General features: G+C 38.1%; 2 protein-coding genes across 6 annotated transcripts in view; one reads left to right on the plus strand and one right to left on the minus strand.

Moving 5' to 3' along the window:
• The window catches only part of pms2 (PMS1 homolog 2, mismatch repair system component), a 14,808-nt gene extending 13,986 nt beyond the window's left edge, over window positions 1-822 (minus strand). Inside the window, exon 1 of the mRNA XM_016674830.1 lies at window positions 654-822. Coding sequence (XP_016530316.1) covers window positions 654-667 — 14 coding nt within the window. The 5' untranslated portion in view covers window positions 668-822. The remainder of the gene's footprint in view (window positions 1-653) is intronic.
• A 408-nt stretch (window positions 823-1,230) lies between these two features.
• Window positions 1,231-11,610, plus strand: part of eif2ak1 (eukaryotic translation initiation factor 2-alpha kinase 1) — an 18,700-nt gene continuing 8,320 nt past the window's right edge. For 2 of the 5 annotated variants that reach the window (XM_016674874.1, XM_007558928.2), the window contains exons 1-11: window positions 1,231-1,612; window positions 5,129-5,296; window positions 5,376-5,512; window positions 5,954-5,997; window positions 6,074-6,173; window positions 6,282-6,362; window positions 7,565-7,658; window positions 7,756-7,804; window positions 7,916-8,300; window positions 8,984-9,092; window positions 9,282-9,388. In XM_016674874.1, coding sequence (XP_016530360.1) covers window positions 1,441-1,612; window positions 5,129-5,296; window positions 5,376-5,512; window positions 5,954-5,997; window positions 6,074-6,173; window positions 6,282-6,362; window positions 7,565-7,658; window positions 7,756-7,804; window positions 7,916-8,300; window positions 8,984-9,092; window positions 9,282-9,388 — 1,446 coding nt within the window. In that variant the 5' untranslated portion in view covers window positions 1,231-1,440. Of the gene's footprint in view, window positions 1,613-4,919; window positions 5,009-5,128; window positions 5,297-5,375; window positions 5,513-5,953; window positions 5,998-6,073; window positions 6,174-6,281; window positions 6,363-7,564; window positions 7,659-7,755; window positions 7,805-7,915; window positions 8,301-8,983; window positions 9,093-9,281; window positions 9,389-11,610 lie in introns of those variants that run through there. The other 3 variants (XM_016674880.1, XM_016674885.1, XM_016674886.1) reach the window with 3 other exon arrangements.

Below are 11,610 nucleotides of genomic sequence, written 5' to 3' on the forward strand. Positions count from 1 at the left end.
AGTGTGAAGTTGATGAAATGAAGAATGGAGCTAGATACAGAGCACTGATGAAAGGAAACCTGTTAGACGCTTCAAGAGCCTGGAGAGCAGGGAGAATATTCACCTAACAAGACAAAGAGCCTAAGTAACACCCACTGTTATGGAAAGGTGTTCAAAGCATAAACGTATATAAGAATGGCCCAGTCAAAACCTAAATCCAATTGGAAGCATCTGATGACAAGTTGGTGCAGATGCAAACTGGGCTTGAAGAGAGGGCAGAAATTTCAGTCCACATTTACAGCAAGTAGAGAAATAATTAAAAACATCTGCAGTCCTAATTACAATGAAAACAGGTTCTAGTTTGTGATTTGGAGAATGAATACAATTTCACATTTTTCAGGTGTTTCACAACAAGACAAATAAAATTAAAACAACTCATTATTTTCCTGCTACTTTTCAGTTGCCAACCACCAAATATGAAAGAGGTCAAATATGAGAGAGTGTATACCTTTAGAAGGCAGTGCAAGATTTAGATAGCAAAGGCAGTTTCACAGAGTTAAGTCCCCTGGACTTTAGAGCACATTTTGACTTGAAGCACAGAGTGACTACAGCTTCAAGACATAAAAGACTAATAATTCTGAAGGGGGAAAACTAAAATGAGACGGCTAACTTACCAAACATCGGTCATCTTTCCCAGAATTTCCACTGGATCCCTCCTGTCCCTACAGCCTGAACTCAAACGGACCGCTGCATCAGCTGGTTATGTACCATGTAGTTTGTATTTACTTACTCTGGCTTCCCTGCGTGAGAAACACAAAAATGAAGCTCTCCCGCGCCGTTTACGCACAATGTTCGTGAGTATTACTACCGCGCAACACTGCGCAGCTTACTAGTACAAGAAGAAAAAGCATGTAAAGGTTAAGCTCTATAAAGAATACATAAAAAGTGTAATTAGAGCCCAAATATAAAACAAAGAATGCACCTTGTGGTACTTTTATTAAAACTATTTCCCAAACCTCTGTTGAATTTCATCATCGGATGTTAGGGCTCATGGATAATTGTCGTACATCCTAAAAAACGAATACTATTATGTTTAGTAAATAATTTTACCAAATATGCAAATTATTTTAAAATATTTGCTTTTATGATTAGATAGTTACTTGAATGTTGGACGTGTTTCTTGTTTTGGAGAACGATTATTAAGGAACAGGCTGTTTGCTTATTATAGTGCACGCATTTTATGACGGTCCCTTTAAGCCGGCTGCTCCTCAAACATGGCCGACAGTTGACAGGGGACGTAAGGGACTTTTCCCACAGCGTTCATTTCTGACAAGTTCTGTAAAAGTTTTATAAGCGACTCTCTATCCGTAGTTAGCGACTAACATGAGGTTAGCCGTTGAGAATTTGGTAACACTGTAGAAAAATGGTTTAGTTTTATTTTTTTTGTTATTCACGTTTAAAATGTACAGTTCGACGCCGGACAACGGTCTGATGCGCTCTGAGGAATGTTCTGGCAGCGCTAGCAACCTGTTGGTCCACCGGAACCTCAGATCTGTCCGGAGACAGCAGGTTGAGAGCAGCATTAGCTTGTTAAGTTTGGCGAGCGAAGAGGACGAAGACGTCCAGTTTGACAGTAAGGATCTTTGCTTCTTTTACAAGAGTTTCATTTTTGTCGAATAATTCGTTTACATCGCATTTTTAGATCTACTGGTACAATCAAAATAAAAATAAAAATTTTCATTGATGCAGCTTTTCCAGATCTCGCGAGGCTAGCTGCCACACATGAGACATCACTATGGCCTTATTTGATTATATGAATTAATTGAAGATATGTTACATTTAAAATATAATAGTTAATGTTGATATAACAAATGTGTTGTGCAGTTTTCTTAATGCATGTTGTGCAGTTTTCTTAATGCATTATCTTAATTAATTCATATTTTTTGTGGAGTAAATAATCACAACTTTAATATTCAGCTATTACCTTTTTTAAGGTGCAAGCTCTAAAAATCTTCAACTGTTAGGGAAATGATGAACTGTTTTCTGTATATTTTTAAATTAACTTACTATTTCAGAGGTGATAAAAAAATTAACATAGATATATATTGCTCATAAATGGCATCCACAAAAACAACTTTACAGCATAAATGTTATTCATTATGGTTAATTAGCTATCTATATTAGGAATTTTATAGGCCATATTGACTAATAACTTTTCTTGATTAAAATTGTCAAAGTTGTGCATAATTTTATGTGTGAATAGACTGCCTGTAGTTGAAGCTCATGAAGAACATTATCCTGTTTGTCCTCTTTCTCCCCAGTATTATTAAGCTTAGTTATCCGTATGATTTTTTTTGTCTCATTTCATGACGCACTTTGGGCTTTTTGTTATTCAGTACAGGGTTAGGTAAAGGATTAGAGATTATTATTCCAAACCAACAGTCTGCAGTTGGGTGTAATATCTACTATGTAATGAGATTTCCATGGTGATGGCAACAGTACCACTGTATCTTGGCATTTATAAAGTTCAAAACAAGTAAATGTACAGTTATAGCTACTGTTTAATTTAATTTAAAGCCAAACAGCTGTTGTTCAGTTGTGGCTGAAGTACCATTATGAGAACCTCCTTCAGTGATCCAGAAGGATCCTTCAGAAATCCAGATGGATCCTCCAGAAATCCAGATGGACAAAGGAGCGTTCCCAGGTGATACTCCTCTCAGCAGGTGTTACACTGTGTAGCCATCACTCCCATAAACTGACCTAAAACACTTTCTACATTCCTATTCTTTGTACTGGTTTCCATACTAGTTAATAGTATTTTTGAAACAAATATTAAAAGCACAATTTGAAGAGTTTTAATATTCAAGTGTTCACCATTCATTGTGTCAGCATGTTGGAACAGCTCTGACTTGTTCTTTGTATGAGAACCTCCTTCAGTGATCTTTTTTTGTTACTTTTTTTTTTGATGCAATAAAACTCTTGAGGAATTTTAGTCTTTTTCATTTCATTTTTTTTAAACTTTTGGACAATTATGTCTAACCATGGCAACAAGGTATAGTTTTTACAATTCTGATAAGCACCTGAAAAAGCTCAGTTCCCAGAGGAATTCAGAAAGAGACTTTGAGGATTCAGAGCAGAACGAGAAGGAGGAAGATCAAGCCGTCATATCCCGACTCCAATGTTTATCTGCCCGGGTTTCTAACCGTAAGACCAGGCACAGATTTAAAGAAGAGTGGCAAAAGCAAATGAGGAGGATTAGCAGAGCTTTCCATGAACTGATGATGTCATCCTAGATGCTACTGTGGAATCTTGTCTCTGCTGCATGCAGATGGAGTTGTTAGGATATCATGATAGTTGGCTGTCATACACCAACTGTCTTCAGTCAGAGGCTTCTTCATATTTGTTGTGAGACTGACTGCTACCAGAGATCCTTCCTGCCCACAGCATTCAATCCACAAAGCCTCTTAGAAGAGACTTGGACGATATGAGTGATGACGACATTTAATTTCTCTTTGGTTTAGATAAGTATCTTGGAATTGAATCAAACGTCTTAATTTTTTTTTTATCTTAATGTTTGTTCTTACAAGATATGTCTGCCATCATAATTATCATGTTTACATACATTTTGACATTACTGAGCAGCCTCTATTTTTTTTATTTAAATTATTTATTTATTTATTTATTTATTTTGCTACCTGTGTACCTCTGTTTACTTATTACTTTGCTTCTGAAACACTTAAATGTCCCCAGTCAGGGTCAAATGGAGGATTATTCTATTCTATCAACATTTATTTATTTTTGTTTCATTGCACAAATGCCAAGCTTAAGATTCAAAATTAAATATGGACTAAAATATAGTCTCATAGAATAGAATATTGTTTTAATTTGTTCCTCAGTTCAGAGATTTGGAACAGGTAAATAGAAGCACACATGTGCACACTTTAAAATAATAAAAAAAATAGTATAAAGTACAGTAAACAGTCATACAAAAGCTGTACAGTACTACATAAATAGACAATTTAAATCCTAAATTATACAGCCCTATTGAAGTAAAACTCAGATAAACTCAGCTGAATGTAAACAGTTTGTTTATTCTGATATCTGCAGAGCATCGCTCTGTATCTCAGTTCTCTGTGAAGCCGGGGAAAGTTCTCGGTCAATCTGGCACTTCCTCTGACGTTTCTTTAACAGAGCCTGAAACTGTAGGATCTCTATCAGTGGATTTTAAAATGTTATGAAAAAAAAAAGGAAAAGCTTTGTGTGCTTTGATACCAGTAAGCTGCTTGTGTTTTTGTTGGTAAACTCCCATTTCTAAAGAATATTTATTTATTTGCTCCACTGGATTTTCTTTTTGTAGTATTTTGAAAACTTTCAAGACAGACACACTCAATTGGTACACACATACACACACACGCACACACACACACACATGTAACCCTACCCTAACCCTAACACTACAACCTAAACCTTACCTTTACCCTTTTCCTAACCCTATCCATCACATACCTAACCCTAACCAAAACTCAATTTTGGTTAGGGTTAGCCCTAAATCTGACCCCTGACCCAAAAACAGGGTTTCCCCTTGTGGGGACCAGGCTCCGGTCCCCACAAGGAGCAATTGGTCCCCACAACGTAGTATATGTCAGGAAAATCGTCCCCACAAGGTATTACAAACAAACGCACATACACACACGAGTAAGCTGAGATGTGCCAAAAAGGGAAATAGGGTAGGAGGTTAAGGGGGCTAATAAGGCACTCGCTCTCTCCTCATGATGCAGAATGTGTGTGTACGTGTGTACGTGTGAGCGTGTGTACGTGTGTGCGTGCATGTGTGTTGAAGAGAGGGTGGGCTGGTCTCCACTGGACATAGCAGATAAGCCTGAATGCTGGGCGCTCCCTTATGTAAAAACAAGATGAGTTCACTTCATGTGCTGCAGTCAGAGGGAAGAATCATTAAAGCTTTAATTGTCAAACATGGACCTAGGAGACAGAAACATTGTTGAAATGATAGCAAAAGCAATTGAAGAAGGTATGTGGCTAAACTAAAAGTATACTGCGTTCCAAATATTACCCAAGGAACAGTTTGCTTTTTTTTTTTTTTTTTTTTTAACGAATATTCATTGTGTGTGTGTGTTGTGTCTATGCTCAGCTTCAGATTCGGAGGGTAACTGTGAGCTCCTGATGGCCGGCAGACATTACCCATCCATCCAAGAGTTTGCCTCTGCGATCCCCAACCACCTTCTCCTCGGCTCGCTGCTGGAACACTTGTGCTGTGTCTACGAGAGCAATCCGGCGCGCTCACGGATGCTGTTCAAAGGTAGCCGCTCAACAGGCTTCATGTTTCATACACCGTCACATAAAGTAGCTATTCCAGTTGAATTGTTCTCCTCTGACAGTGATTGGCCAGCGTTTGGCAGCCTTAAACCTTCTGTCACCTTTGGCCATCAGTGATGAATTCAGCACCATTAGACTCCAGCACAACCGAGCGTTCACTGAGCTACTTAATGCCGCCAGCTCCTCGCTCTGTCCACAGGTACTGTTCAGCAGTTCTGTAACAAACACATTATGTCTCATCACAACAGCAGAGTTTAATGTACTTTACTGGAAATCGATGTGATCAACACAAAGCATTGCAGGAATTGTTCACAAATAAGAATGTAAACACTATTTGGAGTTCACTTTTGTTCAGCACATCTGAGTTATTTATTTGTAGTTTCACAGTTTGCTGTAAATCTTGTGGGGAATGTAAATGCTGCTTTGTGTTGCTTTGTGTTGCTTTGTGTTGCTTTGTGTTGCTCTGCCACTTCATAAAATGCATTGAAGTTTGTGACAAAATATCAGGAAGATGAAGGTGTTATGGACTCTTAGATGTTTAATTAAGTTGTGGATATGGTGTTTGACACTTTGGGGTAAAGAAAAGAAGTTTTGTTTTCACAAATTGGTGAACTTATTGTTACTTTTGTTTTATTCACAGGGCCAACAATGTCTTGGCACAAATCCACATAACCCAACTGTAAGGTAAAGTGTCTAGAGTTATTTGTGTTTTTCTTTGAAGCTGTTTTTTGTGCGCTCTAATAGCCTGATCTGACCACAGGCCAAAGGAGGGGCTGTTTCAAGCCCAGACTTCACGCTATCTTAGTGAGTTTGAAGAAATATGTCGTCTTGGAAAAGGATCATACGGAAATGTTTTTAAGGTATTACGCTGATCATTTCTTTTAAATTCTTTTAAAACTTTTTTCATGTTCAGATTTAATTTATTTTAATGTAATAGTCACTGTGATTTCTTGATCATCATTTTGTAGGTTGTGAACAAACTAGATGGTCAGAGTTATGCTGTGAAGAAAATTCTCATCAAAAGAGTCTCCAAGGAGGATTGCATGAAGGTTGGCTTCCCCGTCTTCTGTAAAACTAAAGATTTAAACTGCATTATATCACTTATAATGTAATATACCTCACTTTACTCAACAGAAAGTGTTTTTTTTTCTTTCATCTTTACACATGGATTGAAATCATCCATGTGTTTGGTTGTCTGCTTCCCTTTTGGATGGGATCAACAGTGTTTTTGTTCCAGCTGCGAGAATTATTTGAAGTTTATTGAATGCAATTGTGAATTTTATCAATTACTACCTCACAGTGCATTGTTTATTTATAGTTTTACTCAGAAATGACAAACTTTAGTATATTGTATTGGGGCTTTATTTAATAGACCAAACAAAGTAGTTCAGAATTGTCATGTCGATTTGACTTTAAAAATGTTTCACAAAACATTTTTTTTTTGTTTTTTTGGAAAGAACAGTTGGTAGAAATGTTTAAATGTTACTAGATGGATAAGGCTGGTAGAGGCATGTCCCAAACAGTGGTCCAACAAAACTTTACCCAGAGGATTAGAGCAGCACACTTTTCAGTTTTGTTTGTAAAAGTCTTAAACAATATTGAACAATAGTAAAATAATTGTGTGTGGGTCTTTCACAAAATATGTAAAAAAAAAACCTCAATGGGTGTGAATCTTTTTGGAAGGTGTCGTATTTCTAATGCCTGGTTCACAGATTTTCATGCAGATTTTTAGCATTTGACCCAATTTTCCTCTTCTGACAATCTCAAGGATGCTCCGATTACTGTGATACTATAAAGATAATCTTTAGAGCACCACTCCTTTAACCAGCACCTTTTTTGTAGCGTTTTTTTCTCTTACAAATAGTCCACAAACTATCATCGTTGTTTATTCTCAGTCGGCCATGTTTATTTCCCCTGAACTCACATTTGATTTTGAGACTTTGTGTGAGATTTCCTGACTGTCATCTGAATGTTGGTGAGTGAAACCTGTGTGTGGTGTGTTGTCTTACCCGTGTGGCTGAACACCACACACTGTAGAACCAAACCAGTTATATCTGTGATTTATTGTCATCATGTATAAGCTTTGAAAATCAATCAGCAAATTTGAAATGTTCCCATGTGAACCAGGCACACAGCTACAAATTTAGATGGGGGTTTTATTTTTGAATTGTTTCAAAAGAAATGTTTGAGTTTAACATTTCTTCCAGATCTATGTGGGGCCTTAATCTAACCGGGCCCCTGTGTGTTCTAGGTCCTTAGAGAAGTTAAAGTGTTATCCAGCTTGCAGCATGTAAACATCGTGGGCTATCACACTGCATGGATGGAACATGTTCAGCCAGCCGTCCGTGAGTCTTTATCATGAACAAGTTGACCCAACATTAACGAGAGAAGATTTAGACTGATCTGTCCTAACTCTGGCTTTGATAACCTCCTTTATTGTAGATCTTGAGTCCCACCTTCCTGCTCTGGAGTCCCCTGGACAAAAAGATGGGTATGATTAGTCATTATGTTCTCTCAATATCCTTTAGTTACATTAGCCTGCAGTTGTCCCTAACTGACAGTACACCTCCTGTGCTTTGTATCTTCTTTATTTCATTCACAGTTTCGATGACAGCCTTGACAACAGTAGCAGCAGCAGCTCTTCTATAGTTTTCCAAAGCCACAGTCAAGGAGAGACTGGTGCTGCTTCCAGTGCTAAAGGACCGCCAACAGAGAGCCAGCCAATCAGAACGTTAGTCTCAGCTCAGGACCGCCAGGTGGCGTGTCCCAAGACGGTGCGCCGCCTCCCGGAGAACTACGTCCCCTGTGTGTTCCTGGGACAGGGGGAGCCCAGGAACGGCTCCAAGTGTCCTGCCATGGGCTGGGATCGGTCGGCCATGTTGGACGAGGACTCTAGCAGGAGCAGCATTGAGCTGAACAACAACTCCTACGTTGACAAGGACCATCAGCAGTGGGCTGAAATCCACACCAGAACATCCTCTAAAGATGTGGGTGTTTTAAAGGCTCATAACCACTACTTTGTCTTTTTTTTTTTCTCCCCAATTTTTCTGTAGAGAAAACAACATGAACAATAGAGATGCACTGATCCGATATTAATATCTGTATCGGTCCCCATATTTTGAAAACAATTCCAGATTGGGTGTTGGTAGGAGTGTGTACGATCAGATGGGCAGATCTATTCAGTCTAATTCTATGCTTTGTGCTCTGAGCAGCGTCATGCTGTATTATTTATTTTACTTTATATTTAGAATTCCTAATTGCACTTTCTGAACCATTAGAAAGGTTTGTTAGTTTATTTTTTGAATGTTTGACCAAGGTACCCAACCTATTGATTTTATTACTTTATTTCTTTGTTATTTATTTTACATTGGTTGTTCTGCTCCTATTTGCACTGACTGAATATATTAAAGTTGTTTTTACATGTTTGGCCAAACTAGTGGAGCTGTTGGTGTATTTCAGTGTGCTGTACTGGTGCAGAGTTAGTAAATGAACTAGTAATTAAGTACATTTATGTCTGTTTAAAAAAAAAGAAACGTTTTGAATTAATTCAGCTGTTTTTCTGTGTCAGATCGGTATCGGTCGACACTAAAGCTCAGATTTTGAAAATGAAAAAAGTGGATCAATATATCCCTAAGTATCATTTAATATTAGTTTTTTTGTCTATGTGCAGGTTCAGTTCCACCTGATGCTGTACATCCAGATGCAGCTGTGTGAGCGCTCACTAAAGGACTGGATCTCTGAAAGGAACTCCAGGCCACTAGAGGAACACATCCCAACATGTAAATATTTTTACATTCTCTGCAGTCCACGAAAAACGCAGTTTCCTCATATTGATACAACTTGTTCAAAGTAGAGAACTCATTTCAATTTCCAGATTGCCATTTGGGAAATAAAATATTTTTGCTTAAATTCAGTTGCACTCTGGTATAAAAATGGTCTAAATATCCGTCTTCTGCTTGTGTCTGCAGCTCCTTATGACTGTGTTGATGCTGAACTCACACTGAACCTGCTGAGGAACATTCTTCACGGGGTCGAATACATTCACTCCAGAGGAATAATGCACCGAGACTTGAAAGTAATCGCTATAGATTTTATTTCTCATCTTATTCATTTAGGTTTCTAACAGCTTTAATTGTTTTGCAAAAGCAAATCTGGAAATTGTCCACAAATATGTGGACAATTATTTTTAATTTCTCCACACTTTGTCACACTACAGCCACAGATTTTAAATGAAGTTATTTTTTAATGCAAACTTATGAGATAGACCAACAAAAAGCTTTGCTTTTGAGGTGGAAGGAGAATGATGCTTGTTTTATGGACCTGTTTTATAGAAAATACAGAGTAGAGTTAGGATTTCTCTACAGCTCCTCTATTAGTCAATACTCTGTTGATCCGCCTTTTGCAATTATTTGATTGATTTTTATTTTATTTTATTGATTCATTACAGACATGTCATAACCATTGCCTTCACCATATCCACATTGATACTGATATGAATCTATGCATCTGTATATTTATGCACACACACACACACACACACACACACACACACACACACACACACAGTTGAACATATATACAAGAAAAAGAAAAAATAAACCATTGTAAGTAAATTTATATCAATCAATACATCCACTTTAACAGAATGCAGACCCAAATGAATTTCTAAAGTTTGTACATACCCAATGTGAACACATCTATCCATACATGCATACCCTTCTACATACACACACCCATCAATATACATAAATACAAAAATCCCATGTACACATGTGGTAGGAAGTGATAGAAAGAAGTAACTGTTTAGTTCAGAGGTTCCCAAACTGTGGGGCGCGCCCCCTAGGAGGGGCGCCGTGTCATTGCAGGGGGGGCGCGGGAAGACGTCTGGATGAAAAAAAAACAAAAAACATGAACGCTGGGTTTTTACCTCAGAATGGCCAACTCTCTGTTATTCCTATGTCAATTTGATACAGTAGAGGCTTCCACACTTCCCATATTTGTGTCCTCTGTCACTTTTATCAGTTAAAACTGTTTAATCCGTTGTTAACATGTTGTAACCTGTTTTTCCGAGCCGCCTATAAACGCAACATGAGCGCTACGACGCTCGCGCTGGGTTTACACCTGTGAAGGAGACCTGCTGCTGCTGTGCGGAGCTACGTAGGTTTGTGTTAGAATAGCGGTTCTCAACATGGGCGGTACCGCCCCTCAGGGGGCGTTCAGAGGACGCCAGGGGGCGCTGGCGGACATTTTTACAAAAGGAGGTCGCTGGGATGCTTTTGGGGGGAGTTTGGTCGAAGGTAAACTTTACACCTTAAATGCACAACAATGCCAGTTTAGACTTTGAGCAACTTGGTAAAACTGTATTGTGTAACATTAAACCATGCTTGGCTGCAACTGTATCGATGGCAGCTTTCCTTCTATTCAGTGTTTGTTAGCTTCTTGGCGCAGCTCTGTTCTCCTGCTACTGGTAGCTAAAATCACCTCACTGTGTGTCCCTCTGAGAAATGAACCCATTTAAATAAAAAAATCTCTCCATGGGTGAAACCACGATAGAGAGCGTTCATTTTATAGCGTTAACACCGGTGCTGTAAGTGGTCCGGTATGAAACGGGTGTGTTAGAACAACGGTACCACAGCACTTTTAAATTTCAATAATCAGAATACAGAAATTGCGTTGCGTTTATGTCAGTCTGCCTTTTCCCCATCGATACGTTTCCCGACCGCTGCGCACCTTTGGGGGTAAAAAAAACAAAAAACTCTGAAACAGGAGAAGCGGGACATAAAACGGAGCGACGAACTAGATGTGAATTATGGCATAAAAACAGAGAATCCGACGCTGGACAGTGAAAAAATCAACACATGATGTGAAACATGATGATTAGGCAGCGCAGCAGGTGATGAGTGAAGATTAATGATGGTCAATAAACGATAAAATAAATCTAGCAACAGGAAAGAAACTAAAGTGGACATAGCAATAAACCAAGAGAACAATACTAATCAGAGAAAACTAAATAGAAATGAATGAAAAACAAAATGCAAGAATAAACTAAGAAACTAAAGTAAATACAGAGGAATAAACTAGTATGGCAAGACCTTTAGAGCAATAATTAATACAGAGACTGTATGGCAAGAATAAACGTACACTATTACCAGATAAAAGGTGAAATAATATTGTTGAAGTGCCATGGGTTTGTTGAGACCATATCTAATACTGAGAATAAATATATCTTACAGATCATAACAGTAAAGAACTGATCACTTATTTATGTTTTTAATTAGATTTGATATATTTATTTAT

This window comes from Poecilia formosa, unplaced genomic scaffold (assembly GCF_000485575.1).
Source record: "Poecilia formosa unplaced genomic scaffold, Poecilia_formosa-5.1.2 Scaffold4, whole genome shotgun sequence".
NCBI lineage: Eukaryota > Metazoa > Chordata > Actinopteri > Cyprinodontiformes > Poeciliidae > Poecilia > Poecilia formosa.